Raw genomic sequence first — 17,228 nt, 5'->3', positions numbered from 1 at the left:
GATTAGCTCATCATGTACTGATAAGGTAGAGGAAGTTGAGCCTGTGAAAAACATTATTCCCTAGAAGGGCCAAGGATTGTATTAAGGGCTTCACTGGCGATAGTGTTCAAAGTGGCTTGTCATACCAAGCTTGTACTTATTCAAGTTTCACACAGCTTTATATTGTCATCAAAATCCTTAATTTAATCAAACACTTCTTAGCTCTTGGAGGAAAAAGGCTGGCGTGTCAATAGATATTTCATCCAAAGTATCCTGCAGGGATGGGTAAATCAAAGTTCTAATGTTTGTATATGCAGCTGCATGGGCAACACAACCATAATGACACATACCATTTAGGCTCAATTGAGTGGCATTATCCACAGATGAAAGCATAGGCAGTAAATAATAAACTGAGCGTTAAATGCCAATGCAGCTTTAGGCTTTGAAATCAGACTGTTTGCTGCCAATGTTTTACCAATCCCCTTGTAGGGGACAGAAGCAGTTAGCTCAATCCCAGTGATATTGGTACCTAGATCCTAAAGCTCTGCATAGTTGTGAACATGTACAAGATGTACAAGAACATGCACAAAATGTACAAGAACATGCACAAAGAAAGCTTCTGTGGCACCCTGTGTGAGGCAGTGGCGGAGAAGTAAGGCTGCTAACTGTGCTGCCTGTCATTTGCATTCCCATGAGCATGGCTTAAAATCGGAGATCAGATGGAGAGGGCTGCTGTGAAATGTCTGCCGCATGATAGCCAAAAAGGATTTTGAAAGGCGCATAGATATGTCATTCCTGATTTTGGCTCACCATCCTACTTGTTGGGGTGGTGAGCCTCCTGCCAATCTTTTGCACACTCCAGCTTTTCATTATGCCACTATGCTGCATCTGGCAACGATAGTTCTTGCCAGCACACAAGGTCCGGCTCATTGTTTCACTCTAAAATGGTATCCTGGGTCAGTCTACACACTGGCGTAAAGGCACAGGTTGCAACTCTGCTTTGGAATGGCACTTACATACCATTTACATTCTAGACTTTCTTTTTAAAATTTTTATTAAATATTGACCTAGGTATTGCTGGGAAACCTAGGTGTTAGAATGTGGACACTTTCAAAAACATATGCCTTTTTTTCAGGCAACCCACCCTTCTACATATAGTTGAATGCACAGAGATAATTCTGCTGCCCCCTCATGCATTCATTGTATATGGGAGGAGGATTTTCTTAAGAGAGCTATAATCAAATGAAGAACTGACACAGGATATCAGAAAAAAAGTATGTCTTCAAAGTATGTTGCTGTACATGATGTACCACAAAATACCTTTATATAATTGACATAATCATCATGGCTTATATGTTTAACAGATACATCACAACCATTCATAAAGTCATATTACATTTCTTTTTTAAAAGAGCATTGATTTCTTCTTTCAAAAAGACAAATGAGCATGGATAATTGAATCAGTTCTTCTATAACTGTTAGCCCCTCTTTTGCTATAGAATGTTTCACGCTACCAGTAAATTCAGTATTTTTTAAAAATAAATTAGACACTTTGATATCCCACTAAAATATTAAGCAATATAAAATATCATACTGTATCATAATCTTACAGGAGATATCCTCCTGGTTTGAAAGAAAATCTGTTTTCACTTTCTACAAATCCAATATTCCTTGACTTTCCTTAAATACCAACAAACAACAATTTGAAGTGATTTATCTTTTTATTAACCATATTAACACTTGTTCAACTCATATACATTCTGCATGCACAGTTATTCATATTCAATGTACGTATAGTAGTGCACTTCCGTATAGTACTCTGTATTTGATGAAGTCTGTAAGCAGGTTCACTTTGAAAATGAATGCATGTGCATTATTACAAAATGTTATTTTGTATGTTATTCATTCAACAACATGTATATTTGTACAGACATCTGTATAAAATATACAGCTTAATGTCTGAACAGGGTTATTGACACTAGGTTTGTGCATTTTGATTTGGGTACAAAACGTTCTGTGCCCCAAAATGGCAATTTTGGAGGTTTTGTAACCAAAACAAAATCAAGAATTAAAAAACAGAGATTTTAGTCTCCAAATTGAAATGACTGTGTTTTGGACAGAATGCTTTCTTCTTTGGAAAAGCATTGCAATTGAAATTGACTTCTCTGACTCTCTCCACTCCAGCTGAGGCACTGAGTGATTAGCAGAAGATAAGATATGCAAAAAGCTTTTGAGCTTGAATGGTTTAGTTAAGTATGTGTTGTATTCAGTGTGATTGAAATGCAAACTGACCTTGCAAAGGGATTTGGAAGACAGCATTTTGAGACAGAAATACTCAAATATCTTTTGGGAGCTCAATGCAATTCCAAAGCTCTTGCTAAAAGCCATGGTATAAATTGTGTGGAGAAGCTTTTTGAGAAGCGGGTTAGGAAAGTTCTGAAATTACACAGGTTTTTCTTTCCAAAGGTTTAGAAAGAATCTCTTGACTTGTTCAGGGGTCTTTTGAAGAGCTATTTTGTTTTTCTTCTGATTTTTATGAGTTATAATGGTGTCGAAGTTTTGTTGCCCAAGTTGAGCAATCTAATGTAATTTAGGCCACAATGTAATTTGGAAGGACATGATATCTAAGCCAGTGGTTCACAACTTTTGCCATTGCAGGGACAGGCCATCCACATGGGACTACAGGAGACAAAAGGATGGGGGTGGAGAATATCCCTGTCAATCTATTGACATCCCCAGGAATCTTAGTTGCTTCTAAGATGGTTTTGCACTTTCTTAAATACAGTGATGATAAATCTCAACAATTCTGAACAGTAGGCTGATTTGTTTGGGCTATGGCTCACTCCAGTTCAGTAAAATGAACATTTGAAGCTGTTCCATAGTACCAAGGCAGCTTTATTTTATTTTTATTTATTTATTTACATTTTATATCCCGCTCTTCCTCCAAGGAGCCCAGAGCGGTGTACTACATACTTTGGTTTCTCCTCACAACAACCCTGTGAAGTAGGTTAGGCTGAGAGAAGTGACTGGCCCAGAGTCACCCAGTTAGTATCATGGCTGAATGGGGATTTGAACTTGTGTCTCCCCAGTCCTAGTCCAGCACTCTAACCACTACACCATGCTGCTTCATTGGTCTATCTCGCTATCTCAAATGACCTGTGGTCACTGTTCCATGGGGAGGGAGTGTTTTTATTGAAAGATTGCTTGAATCCACAAATAGGTTGTGCTACTGTGCTAGTGCAACAGGGACAGGCTCACACCCGCTGCAAAATTCTCAAATAACTGTGCCAAAAAATTAAGTGTTCTTGTTGTTCATCATTCTCTTCACTCTTTCAACTTGTTTATGTGGGGCTTCAGGGGCAAAACAGTGGGTTGGGTGGCAGTGCCCCAAGGGTGGTGCACCCAGATTCCAAATAGGGGAAAGGGCTGATTTCTTAGGAATTTTTGAGGTTTACGATTTACGATTTTTTTTCCCCATAGGGAATAATGGAGGTTTCAGCAGCCCCATAACTCCACCTGGGGGGCACTGGGATGGCCCAAAGCGAGTGGTGGTGTAGTGCACAGGGGGTGCCAACCACCCCCCTGGATTGCTAACCCATTGGGGTACTGGGCTTTGTTGTTTCTGGGCTGTTGGGTTTAGATTCTCTGGTAGCAAATGAGATTTCTAATGAAAAACCATGAATCCACTCTCCTATGCTACCAGAGAATCTACTCTCAGCACACCTCTAGAACAACAAAACCCTGTACTTCATGGTTTGGCAACCCATGTGGGTGGTTGGCACCCTATGTGCACTACACCGCCACTTGCTCTGGGCCACCCCAGTGCCCCTCAAGTGGAGTTATGGGACTGCAGAAACTTCCATTATACCCTACGAGGAAAATCTGAAAGACACGTAACTTCATTAATTCTTTTAAAATCAGCCCTTTGCCAAATTCCTCTGAAAAAAATTGTGGTAGCTTCCTTGTACCAACTGGGCACTACCACCAACCACACTCCACTCATTGTATTCGTATTCATATGAACAGGGAATGGCTTCTCCAAGGTTTCAGGCAGAAGTCTTTCCCAGCCCTACATTATTTGTTTGTTTGTTTGTTTGTTTGTTTGTTTAACATGTCTTATATACCGCCTCCTTCAAAGACTCTAGGCAGTGAAAAGTAAGAATAACAATAGCAATAATTTTTTTTAAAAAAAAAATTAAAGGGCAAAAGCCTGGCAAAAAAGGTAGGTCTTAAGAAGGGCAATACCAGGGATTGAACTTGGGACCTTCTGCATGCAAAGCAGAAACTCTACTGTTGAGCTACAGCCCCAGCCTCAGAGGTTGCATACGTGGGTCTCCCACAGGGGTGGGGCCACCATTGTGCAAACAGGTTCAAAGAACCTGGACCACCAATGAAAAGGGCCACCAAAGCCTGCGGGGGGGGCGTGGCTTGGGCTCCAGAAGAGCCCCAAACCAACTCCCCACGCCTTGCTCCGGAGAGCCCTGAGTGAGCTCTCCCTGTCCTTTTCAGGAAGTGCTTGCTGCCTGACAGCATGTATTTTCCTTTCTCTCCCTTGCTGAAGGGAGAGAAGGGGAAATACATGTTGTCAGGCAGCAAGCGCTGCCTGAAAAGGACAGAGTAGAGTTCACTCAGGGCTCTCCGGAGCATGGGGGTGGTAGTTTGCTCGAGGCTCTTCCAGAGCCAGAGCCATGCCCCCATGCATGTGATGTCACACACATGAGGTGTAACTAGAGGGGCCACCGAGCCGTCGTTCAGCTGGCTCTGCACCTGGTCTCCCAACCAAGCTTGAGGCAGAGGTGACTTCTTTACACTGAGTGAGTGTCATGACCTGCAGTTCTTAGGAACAGGAATTATGAGCCACTGCTGCAGACATCGGACAGTGGTGCTATGAGTGTTACCACAGTTTCCCCAATTTGCAGCTATGGGAAGAAATATAATAAAGCTGTTAGCACTACCACCTGATCTCTATAGCAGTTCTGCTCCTTCTGTCTCCCCAGCAGTGACTGCACAAGTCACTCTGTGTCCATAACAACTGAGCATCATGTCAGCTATAGTTTACATTGGCTGACATCCTCACTAACCATGTGCTCATGTTCCAGGAAGAAGCATCCCCACTGTGAGAGCTTCCTGTGCGCCACATTGCTTATCACACAAAGTGGGAGGGGGATGATTTTTGTCAACCTCTCCTTCCCCCAGAAGTGCTGAGAGCCACCCAAAATTACATTCCTAAGGGCTTCACGACTCTCAGGGACATAATTTTGGGTGGCTCATGGCATTTCTGTGGCAGGGGAAGATCAGCAGAAATTGTCCCACTTGCATGATAAGATTTGTGGAGCTCAGGAAGCTCTCTTCAGTGGAAGTGCTTCTTCCCACTGTGCAGGCACATGGTTAGTAAGGATGTCCATCACTGTCTTTATATGTTGCAGAGTTCTAGATTTGTGCAAATGTATATCTGGAACCACCAAGGAGGAAAAACAGTTTTGGGGTAGGCAATTTGTAGTAGTTATGCTGGTCTTGGGCTGTAGTAAAGATGACTGATTGAATTTGTAGTTTAAAAAAAAAAAACAGATGGGAGGGAAAGTGGGACTTTTCCTTGCTGCAATCACTTTTCTGCTCAAAATCACCCCTTTTTGAAGCTACCTTTCTTTAAAGAAAAATGGCTCCAGGACTTCATTATATACATTTGTGTACAACCTGCAGTTTGCTCCAAATACTTTTAGTTATGGTTGCTCTTTGGTGGTAATTCCTGGGAGCAAACCATCTGTATGGAAGTGGAAGACCTAACCATTATTTTGATATCTGAAAAGCTCCTCAGTTTTCATGATATTGCTTGTTCTGATGAATTGACAGGACAGGACCATATGGGCATCTTAAGACTATAATACATATCTCTCTAGCCATGGGGATGCTGCCCCAAAATGGCACTAACATGGCAAGTTCTCCACACCTCGGCTAGGATGTCTTACTATGTTAACCAACAGAATTATGTGGAGAGTGGGGATATGGTTTCACCAAAATATCAATAAATTCAAGCCCAGACAATAGGCTCTAGACATCTGTAGGAGAAAAATGACATGAAACCAAACTATCCAGGTTAACTCTGACATCTGGCAAATCTAGTTTATCTTTTTCTCCATTTCTCTGTACTTAAACTGTAGAAACAATGACAGAAATGACAGCTGAACTCACGGATCATTAGACTTTGGGATAAGTGTGCCAAGCTCCTTGATCCGGTAATTAATGTTGTACCTCCTTCTTCTTTCAACTATGAAAACAAGAGACTGTGATGATAACAGAATATAACAGAGCGGTGGTGATTTATTAGCAGACATTGAAACAGTTTGGAGATCTGTTCTTACAAAATGGCATGCCTTTTTCAAACATCAGAAATCTGGCCCAGCTAAAGATGCCCCATTTTGTAACATATAAAAACACTTGGTCCGTGATAAAAACAAAATGGCTACTTGAATTGCATTAGAGAGAGCAGTACCAATCAAGCAATTCTCCAGCATTTTTCAGGGAGAAATGTGTTGATCCTAAAACATATACTTCTTTAGTGAAGAAATAGATAGCTACTGTTGTGAAACTCAAAATGCCTTTGTAGGTAGGCTGTTCACACAAGCAGCCCTACCCAGGCTTGCAGAGGGCTGCTTGTGTGCAGTGCTGGGATCAGGGCTGAACCTGGTTCTGCCTTGCTGATTAACCCAAGGTTTCCTCCCGGGCCCTTACCTAGTTAGAAGGACAAAGTGCACCCTTCTGAGCAGGTACCCTGTCATGTCTGCTCATGTGGGAACATGAATGGCACTTTCAGGAAGCCTGCATAGATCATTTGGGTGGGAAGATCAGATCACTCCTGCCTTCCTCCCTATACCTTATCCACCCTGCTTATGGGTCACGAGAATGTCCTTAATATATATTTAAAAATCAAATAAAGTAATTGTCTCACTATGGCTAGGTTCAAACAATCATCTAAATGGTTAAATGATTATTAAGAAATGCTGTGGAGAGCCCTGGGTGCCTGTGCTTCCCCTCTTCCCCTGAGCACAAGGGGAGGAGAAGGTTTCCTACTTTTGGTTTTGATTACACTGCAATTTTCTATTGTATCAAACTTGGAGAACTGTGGTTTATTCTAACTGTGGTTAATAAACCAGGATCTGAAACCACCATTCAGTCTAACTCATGAGAGTCAGAAGAAATCACAGTTCCTTGAGTTTGTATATAAGAGGAAACTATGGTTTCTTCAAAATCAAAAGTGGAAGCTTCTCTCCTTGGGTGCAAAGAGGAGAACCCAAGGTAGGGGTGTGCAAAACTGGTTCAATTCAATCCAGGTTCGAATCAAACTGCCCCAGTTCAACTGGTTCAAGTTCAAACTGGATTGGCTCCCCACAAAAGAGTGGGCCGGTCTAGGTTCAAACCAAGATAAGCCTTGTTCAAATCAAACTGGTTAAAAACAGTTCGATGGTTCAAATGTGGCGACTGTCATTACTAAGCACCATTACAAAATTTCAGACCTCTTGATTGGTTTTCGGCCACTGCTGTCTGATTGGCTACTGATGACCTTTGCTCTGGTTGGCTTATTTTCATTTATATCTTTCTGTTGTCTGGGCAACCTTTCCCCCATTGGCCTGGCGGGGGGATGATGGAGCAGGGAGCAAAAAGGGGGGAGTCTGAAGAGTATTTAAAGCCAGGCAGTCTCTGCTGCACTCTTTTGCTTTTGGGGAAGAGCTTTGACTGTGCTCCAGGAGCTTGATTTTGGAGGATTGCTGCTCTGCGTTGGTCTGCTGCTGGACCTCCTACTCTGTGACCCCTGCTTCTCTGATCTGCGCCCTGCCTGCCTGGTTGGACCCCTGCCTGCTGCTGCTGCCTGACCTGCCCACCTGCCTTGCCTCCTCCTGACCCACCCACTTTGCTTCCGCCACTGCCTGATCCACCCACCTGACCCCCACTTTGTGGATTACCTTTTTATTTGGATTTATTGGATTACCTACCTGACTTTTTTTGGATTGTCCATGCCCACCAAGTTCTCAACCTGACTGTATTGACTGGCTGCCCTCTTGTCAGATTGCTGAGACACCCTCCACCACCACCACCCCCAATTAAATTTATTTCTATTTCTTGATTGGTTTTAGTAAACTAGTTTTGTTGTTTGGTGGTTATTTTTAGGTTTGAGGGGAGTGCTTGTGTGTTTTTCTTATCGGTTCTTAGGTTTCAGGCGTACTGTTGTTCTAGGTTGTAGTGGTTTTGTTGTGGTATGTTTGGTCAGTTTTTGTGATATAGTAGTTAGGTTCTGCTTCAGTTTTGTGCTTAGGTGCTTTCATGTGTAGTTACTTGATTTTTCTCATTTATTTGGGCCTAGTTGGGTGAAGGGATGGCGAGGAGGGTGCAGGGTAGGTCTAAGAGAAGGGTTGCGGGCAGAGGGAAGTGTAAAGCTGGTTGCGGGGGCAAGGGTGGTGAAAGGGGCCTACTCTCCAAGTTGCCTCTGTTCCCCTAGAGGTTGTTGTGCACAGGCTAAAGTTTCTGGTGACGCCTGCTCCTGCAGAGCATCCGCCTATGGCAGCTGAGGTGAGGAGCCCTGTCAGGGAAGCAGGACCTCTTCTTCCCTTGGTGGGGGAGGAAGTGGTGATGGCTGGTGGGGGCTGGAGAGAGAGAGAGGATGACATCTGCTTCTGCTGGTGAGGCCACCACATCCTCTCAGGCAGCAAAGCCTAGGTGGGCTCTGCTGCATGAGGAGCCACTGGAAACTGACCACACAGCAGACCAACTTTCAGTGGTCACTGGGCATCAGGTGGATGTTGAGTCTCTGTGGAACTCCACTTTTCTCTTGCTCCAGCCCCTGCAGGAGCAAGAGGCAACCATCCACACTCGGCAAGGAACTGTGGCTTGGGAGTGTGCAACCCATCTAGCGCAGACTGGAAACTTATTTCCGAGCTGGTCTTGACACTCGAGTCGTTCCTCCTCACAATGAGCAGCTTGTGTGCCAAGACAGCAGTTCTGAGCCAGGCTTTGCCTGCCACTCTTCTCCTGGAAAAGGGAAAGCTCCAGACCACTCTAACCACTGAGGAGGCATGTGCCCTGGCATGTTGGTTGAGGACTGGAGTTGTGTAGTGGCTCCACACCAGGTTGGGTCAATTGGCAGAACATATTTTGGCATGCCTGTATAACCCAACTATGAAGTGCAATGTAGTCACTCTTGGCACGCTGCCCAAGTGGAGGGCCCTCTTGCTTCAGGAGGTGAGGGTAGAGGAGAGGAGGCTGGGTCAGAAACAGGCAGAGGGTGCTGGAGTACCTACTTCTAGTGCACAGCCCACACCCATCAGCAGCAGTGATTCCCAGTCCAACAGTGTGGTGTTTGGCACTGGCAATGATGCATCAGCAGGCACTGGGCAGGGCACCTAACACTATGTGGCTGGCACAGAATCTGGGTCAGTGATTTATTTATTTTTTGGTCCGTTTTGTGCCATGTTCTGTGGGAGAATCGCTTTTTAAAAATGTGTATCTGGTCCTGCCATAGAGATTAATGGGAATTCGGCCCATTATTCCCTATGGGTAGTGCCTAGAGACACTAAAATATGTTGGGTGGTAAATCATAAATGGTACTATCTACTATCCAACCCACAAAGCAATCAGGCAATCGGGCTATTTTTAATGAATTTCTTATTTTTTTTCAGGGTCAGTAGGTGAAGGGTTAACTTGCTGATGTCTCAAAGAATTTTAAAACATCTTTAAAAATAGCCTAATTGCCCAAATGCTTTGTGGGTTGGGTGGTAGGTAGCACCCATCATGATGTACCACCCAACCCATTTTGGTGTCCCTAGGCATTACCCATAGGAAATAGTGGGCCAGTTCGAATTCCCATTATTCCCTATGGCAGAACCACTTGAAACCGGTTTGATCCCTGTTAAAATTGGGGCAGAGCCAGCAGCTGGTTCAATAGAACCTGTAGTTGATCAGGGCCCCTCGGTTCAAGTCTGGTTCAGACTCGAACCAAACCACAAAACCTGATTTTATGCACACCCCTAACCCAATGTGCATGGCAGCTCACTCATGGTGATTGAAACTATGGTTTAGATTATCATCTGAACTTGGCCAAAATGTGTCATGTATACATTTCTTTGATTTAGGAATCAATATAACTGTTTATGCTAAAAAATGTTAGAACTTAAAATCTGATTGTCCTGGTTGCATGGAGCAATTATAATGGCCAATCGTGATAACAGAGCCTTTATTTTCAGACATATCATATTCACAAATCAGGCTAAGTCACATCAAGTTTGTTATGGTGTGGTTGAAGTTATACAAACTGTGGAGAATTAACTTGGCAACTATGCTTTTATGCTATTTAATGAAAGTATGCTATTTTATGAAACTATCTTAAAATTTATTTAAGAGACTGATGGAGAAAGGTGCATATATAAATTGGGCCATCCATTAAAACCAGTGGAGTAATGCACAATGCAGTTAAGCTAATATCACAAGGTCAGTTCACACATCATACCTTTATGTGGACTCTAAATGAGTCAACATACTTGGCCTTTATTCTCCACTTAACCCAGAGGAAAGGTAGGAGACATAAACTGAACAGAACTATAACTCTGAGGTTCTGCAGGAAGCAAGAATATAACCTCAATTCAGCTGGATACCTAATTTAATAGTGGAGGCGCAAGTCTGCCAGTTAAGAGAAAGGCAATGCCAGTCACACACCCAGCTCCCGTGTTGGGAAACCTTACTCTGACTCCAATCACGGAAGTGAGTTAAATCTGCCAATGACTCCTTCTCCTCAAAGTTCATTCTTCCAAAGAGGTATTTAAGAGAATGCCCTCTTGGTTATGAACCCCACCACCTATTAAGATCTTCAGGGGAGGTTCGTCTGAGGGTGCTGCCAGTTCATCTGGTGACAACCCAAAGATGTACCTTCTCTCTAGTTGCCTCAGGACTGTGAAACGTACTTCCTGCTGAGATGAGAGCTGCTCCATCCCCATTGGCTTTTAGGAAACAACTAAAGACACATATCTTCAGCCAAGCTTTTTAGCTATCTGGTAGTTTTGATGGGTATTTTAATTTGATCTTTTAATATGTTTTAATTGTTAAAATTTCTCAATTTATTTTTATCGCTGTAAGCCGCCTAGAGACTTCAGTAGTGGGTGGTATACAAATATATTAAATAAATAAATACACAGATACATAAATAACTTTGCCCAGGCTCCCTCATGTACCCATCTTCAGGCAAAAGAGGCCCAAAGGAAGATCCCTCCGCCAACTCAAGCCAATCAACCCATGGAGCTGTACCAACACTACCTGCAATCTGAGGACATGCTTCAGGTTGCCCACTTCTTAGTCTGTACTGTCCCTGCCAGGGGTGTAACTATAATAGGGCAAGAGGAGACAGTTGTCTGGGGGCCCACTGCCTTGGGAGGTCCCCCAGAGGCAAGTCACATGACTGACTCCCTCAGCTGTGCAGCTGTCCGGGCTTCCTTCAGTTGTATTCATCCTCCGAAATTGATGTGATTGTTAAGACCTGGAGCTACCTGGAGCATGTCTTTCTCTAGTACCATGAAATGACTTGCATCATCCACAATTTACATATATGTAAATTTTACTATGCTTTTTGTTACCACTTTTCAGCCTCATTTAAGATTTCTTTACTTCATGAGCTGAGCTTCAGTGAGGAGGGGCCCATTTAAAAATCTTGTCTCTGGGCCCACTCCAACCTTGCTATGCCCCTGATCCCTGCCAAGTTGTGACAAATCTTAGCAAAGCCAATGAAGTGACAACCCAAGAAAACCTAATCTTGCTTTATTCCTCTCCACCACACATACATATTGAGAGTGGTTTAAAAAAAAAAGGCACTGTATGGCAGGCAAGAATCCGAGGCAGCCAACAGCCAATCACACCGCATGTAGAAAACTTCCTATTCAAGCCTGCAATTACCAGTTGTTCCTCTGTTGCTAACTGAGGGACACAAGTTAAATACCATTTGATCAAAATTCTATTTCTCCATGGTCTAGAGCAGGGATTCTCAATGTTGGGTCCCCAGATGTTATTGGACTTCAACTCCCATAATCCCCAACCAAAGGCCGCTGGAGCTGGGGATTATGGCAGTTGAAGTCCAATAACATCTGGGGACCCAGCACTGAGAATACCTGGTTTAGAGCAGCTTAGTTTTTGTAGGTAGTTCAAAATAGAGCTAACATGTTAACGTGAGCAACACATAACTTTTCTGTGTTATTTTTGGCATAGTAAAGAGTTGATTGTGAAGATCGATTTACATCAAACTATCAGCATATGACATTATTACAAAGACCTACAGTGAGGTCAAGAACAGGCTGTTAAAAGGAATAACATAATGGTACAAAGCTGCCTCATATGGAGTCAGACCATTGGTAAATCTGTTCACTATTGTTTCCTATGAGTGGCTATGACTGCCCAGCATCTCAGCTCTGATACTTGAGAACCTTTCAGCTGAAGGTACTAGTTACTAAACCTAGGACCTTCTGCTCGCAAACAGAGTTCTCCACCACACCAAGAAAAATTTGTGGGTGCTGGGGAGATTGAGACGGTTGATCTCTGATGATGCACCTCAGTTCTTCAATGGTAGCTGACAGCTAAATTTTTGCAACACCTATAAACAATCAACAAAAGGCAAATGTTATATATACTCACTGAGGTTATGGTTATCCTTTTTTTGCCTCTCCTTTGCCATGGCTCGTGTATCTGTTTCTGATGGAAAGGAAAAACTATTGAAACAGTCTGCGTCACAGTTCCAGAAATTGCCCTGCCTTACAATGGGCCCTTTTCATGACAGAGACATCTTAAGGCAAGGCTTTATGATTTACTAAAGATGGTTTTGCCACTTCCTGCAGTTTCTTTCCTTGGTTTTCAGCATGTGTTCGTTGTTTTTCTTTAAATTGTGATCATGCATTTTTAATTTTTAGAAACTGAACTTGAAGAATGCCTGAGATGTGGGGCTACTCCTGAACTGGACAATTTTAAACAATTATCTTTTTGAACATGCTGCTGCTAACAAACCTAATTGTTTTAGGAAACATGACAGATTCATAACTAAGTAATTTTCTAATTTTCTGTACTTTACATCGGAGAGGAAAAAGTCTCACAGTAACCTAAAGTAATTTGAGTTCCACATCCACATCATGAAAGAGATAATCAGATTTCTAAAATACTTGTATGGGCAAGAGCAAGAACTCCCCCCGCCACCGCTTTGTTCCATTTGAATTATACTGATAAACTGTACATGGTTCTTAGCATTCTTTAGATTAATTGAATGTAACTTTTAAAGTTGTTAATCCATTAATGCGGATTTCCCTTGAATAGCTATATTGTGAACCTTTAAGAGAGTCATTTGTGGCAACCTGGAACAAATTTAATGGACGATAACTTATTTATACCATTGATCAGAAGCCAAAATGTGCATGAATCTGTTATGTTTCCTAAAATAATTAGGTTTGATAGCAACATGATGTTCAGAAAGATCATTACTGATAAGTTGCTCAGCCCAGGAGCACCCTCCCCCATCCACTTCAGGGGACATATTGTTCTGGCAAAGGGGTCAAGAACTCATGAGCAAGGCCTTGCAAAGTCAGTGGCTGACATCCAGACTAATGAAGGGCCAGTGCAATGGGAGAAGCACCACTGTAGCACCAGAGTTCCAAGCACCAGTGCTAGAGTGTATCATGAGGGCGAGGGGGATAACAACCTCCTCTTCCCCTAAAAGCCCTCAGTGTCACACAAAAATATGTCCCTGAGGGCCATGTGACATGGAAGTGGTGCAAACAATGGCTGACATGATGCACTGCCTTCCCTCTTATTTGAATTTCAGTGGGACTACTCTCAGTAATTCTCCACATCATGCCATTCAATGACTTGAAGCTGAGGTGTGCCCTTGTGCCTGAGAACTGGCTATGAATGCCAATTCCTTGTTTGTCAGGAAATCCCTTTATTCTTACACCTCATGGCTTTCTTTATAAAGACACTGTACAAGTGCAAGGGATCCAAAGAATAGTCCTTGCACAGCACACATGTGCAAAATAGCATGGACCAAGGGGAAGCAACATACAGCAATGACAAAGTCAGTTAAAGGCAATGGCTGAGCCGGGGATAGTAAGATCCTAAAAGAGCATGGCAGTAGGTGAGGACCTGACACATCAATGTTTGGGAAGACCTAAGGTAGAAAACATAAAATGTGGCCTATAAGAGACAGACTTTACCCCAGTCTTCATGAATGTCTGCATGGCGTTTATATGTACACAGCTGGATGTGCATAGGACTCTTTATAAAGCCATTTCCTCTATCTAAAATGACTGAATGCTTGCAAAGGTAGAGAAGCAGCATCCAAGGGTCAGATCTGGATGCATTAGAAACCTCTTGCCATTCAGTACATGCTTCCTGATGCAGAGAATGCGCCAGGTGAGAGGTGGCTGAGCGACAGTGCTTAGCTTCAGGACCAGAGCCTGCCTCTTTAAGGAACCACACTGCAATAGGGCCAAGAGACGTAAAAGGGCTCAGTTGAAGCTGGGGCTCTCTTGCATCAACTTACTCCCTTGGAACTCTCCAAGGTCCTGAAGACCAGCCTGCCTGCCTGGAGTTAACACAGGTATAATTGTATACACAAAGGACACCCACATGATTGAGACAATGGAAACACAGGGTTCTCATTTACAAGGAGAGAGCCCTATGTATGGGATCAAGCATACATTTGCCTTCATTCAAGTGAATACACATAAAGGGTTATGAAGAATCATTCAAGTGAAGGTACACAAATGGCCCTTCATACATATTTTGGTCATATTTGGTCACTTGCCATACTAGCATATTATGTTTACCATCACTGTGATTGGGTCCTACATGCAAAAGGCTGTATGCATGTAGGGTTTCCCCATGTGATCAGAAACTCTGATTGCTCCTGGGTTCCTAATCTCACACAGAACATCACTGTGTACATACAACTATACCAGTGCAAGGCCATTCACACATGGGTGAGCCCATGAAGATCAGGATCATGACCAGAAGCCATATGGACATCAGGGTGCATGCTCAATGGCCATACTCCTGCTCTATCTTGACATGTTCACGGGAGGTCATCTTTGTAGGTCTTAGAAATCTCTTTGTATATGGGAGTTACTTACCCTTGATACATCATGAGAACAATGGAAAACAGGGTTCCCAATTGCAGCTGTATTGTGTTACGCACCATGCAGACATTAAGCTGAATGAGCATTGGTTGCCCCTCTACATATGTTCAGTCATTCTGGATGTGTCATCAGAGCAGGGCTTAAGGCGCTGGTTTCAGGCAGAAAAAGTGTGTTACCCTACACTCTGAATTGGTGTTTTTTACCCTAAGCATATTACAGATGCTTCAGTCGTAATGTTCTCCAAAGGAAAATACAATTGTTTTCAAAATTAGAACACTATGGCAACATCGCCACATTATATTACCTGTGATTTCCCTTTTAACAGGCAAATTAGATGGACAGGAAGTATTTGTAAGACCCATATTAGCAGCTGGCATTCCTTGGTCACCGTTGTATATATCCAGAATGCTACTTGAAAGCTTCAGCAAAACAGAGAGAAGGAGAGAGAGAGAAAGTTAGGGGGCGAGGGAATCAGAATAAATTCATGATTTGTAAGGTGAAAAGCATATGTAGGCACTTAAGAACAAAATTCCTTTTCAGATGCGTATTCATGTCTTAATCGCGTTGGGAGCTGCAAATATGCATCTAAAGGCAGACTTTGCCCTTATCTTGTATAAAATAAAATTAAATGTTAAGGGTCAAAGACTACCATTGTTCCATATGCAGAAACTTGAGTGAGGCTGATGTGAGTTTTGTATGCAGAATGATGCCTGGTTATGGCCCCTGATGTCTGATTTTGAATTAATGCCATAGCATATTTTCCAATAACAGGATTACTGCAACTACACTTCAAATATGAGTTAAGTTGAAAGGGAAAATAACCTTGCTGGTCTTACCTGAGACCCAAGTGAATTCTTAACTATCTCCCTGAACTCAAAATTCATTTTTCAAATTGTTTATGCTTCATACTGCATATAAAAGATGGTGATGCAAAATATTTTAAAATGGACTGGACAGAGCACTGGAGATTATGCTGTGAGCAATTGCCTTACAAGAGCAATGGGATAGATCAGAAAAAAGTTCTACATCTGCTCTGAATGCCTAGATGCTATAACATCCCATGTTGTTGTTCATTCCTTTCTAATGGGTAATGTGAATACTCCCCAAAACAGCGAATTAAGGTTGTAGATATCCTTCTGAGGTTTCTGAAGAACTTTCAAAGTTACAGTGTCCTTGCCTGACATAAACTGATACCATATGAAAACTTGGCTCATACAGACAGTGAAGAAACAACAACAGTTTGAATATCTGCCCCACAAAAGTTTACTCTATAATTTCTGAGCTCTTTCTTACGATCAGTGAGAAGGGCTTGGTGGAGGGAGGCAAGGAAGGCTGCTCAAATTTACCTCCCTTGCAGATGTTGTTCTCTCGTTGTTCCCTGGGCGTGCGTGCTGAGATGATCACTGGCAGCCCCTGACAGCGCGGAGGATCAGGGGACAGGATGCATTTTCCTGGCCCTCGGAACTCCCATAATGTGAGTGCATTGTGCATTATGGGTATCCTGCTAAAATAGGTAACTGCTAAAAGCAGCCAGCGCTGCCCACAAGAAGGGAAATGGAGTTGGGGGAACCTCTTAAACCTCATTTAAGAGGGCAGCTGTGCAAGCAGGTTTGCCCACGCAGCAGCACCGGCAGCTGCTCAGCTGGTGTGGGTTCACATGCGCAGGCAAGAGTGGGCAGGGCTGCTTAGCCTGCTCTTGTCTGCATGTGTGAACAGTTTCACTCTCTGCCTATAGGATAGGATATTGAGCTCAATAGAGTTGTCAGATACCCTGGACAATTCATCACCTGTCCCTGCCAACCTAGTTTGCACTTCAGTTTTGGATCAAAAGTGATGTATATCAAAAAGAGGCTCAAAGTACTGTGAATGTACTTTAAGGTCACTTTTTAATGCACATGTAATGACAACATAGCAACAAATCCAGAGCTGGTATGCACCAGTCACTTAGCTGGTTGCCACTGAGTGGGTTGCCTCCTCTAGGGCAATGAAGCACCCCATAGCACTTTCTTTCCTGGCAGCAGGAGGAGGTGGCACAACCAGCAGCCATTGTACCAAAGAGAGGAAGGTGAGCAAGTCACCTCCTTGACAATCCCTCTTCCCTTC

The 17,228-nt window shown here is 43.1% G+C and overlaps 1 protein-coding gene across 1 annotated transcript in view; it reads right to left on the bottom strand.

Annotated features, from left to right (window-relative positions):
* The window catches only part of TFEC (transcription factor EC), a 67,236-nt gene that overhangs the window by 12,226 nt on the left and 37,782 nt on the right, over nt 1-17,228 (bottom strand). Inside the window, exons 4-6 of the mRNA XM_053251539.1 lie at nt 15,430-15,544; nt 12,640-12,696; nt 6,169-6,244 (exon numbers count right to left, since the gene is read on the bottom strand). Of these exons, the coding sequence (XP_053107514.1) occupies nt 6,169-6,244; nt 12,640-12,696; nt 15,430-15,544 (248 nt within the window). The remainder of the gene's footprint in view (nt 1-6,168; nt 6,245-12,639; nt 12,697-15,429; nt 15,545-17,228) is intronic.

Source organism: Hemicordylus capensis, chromosome 5, assembly GCF_027244095.1.
Source record: "Hemicordylus capensis ecotype Gifberg chromosome 5, rHemCap1.1.pri, whole genome shotgun sequence".
Taxonomy (NCBI): domain Eukaryota; kingdom Metazoa; phylum Chordata; class Lepidosauria; order Squamata; family Cordylidae; genus Hemicordylus; species Hemicordylus capensis.
This window is presented reverse-complemented; position numbering and strand designations above follow the sequence as displayed.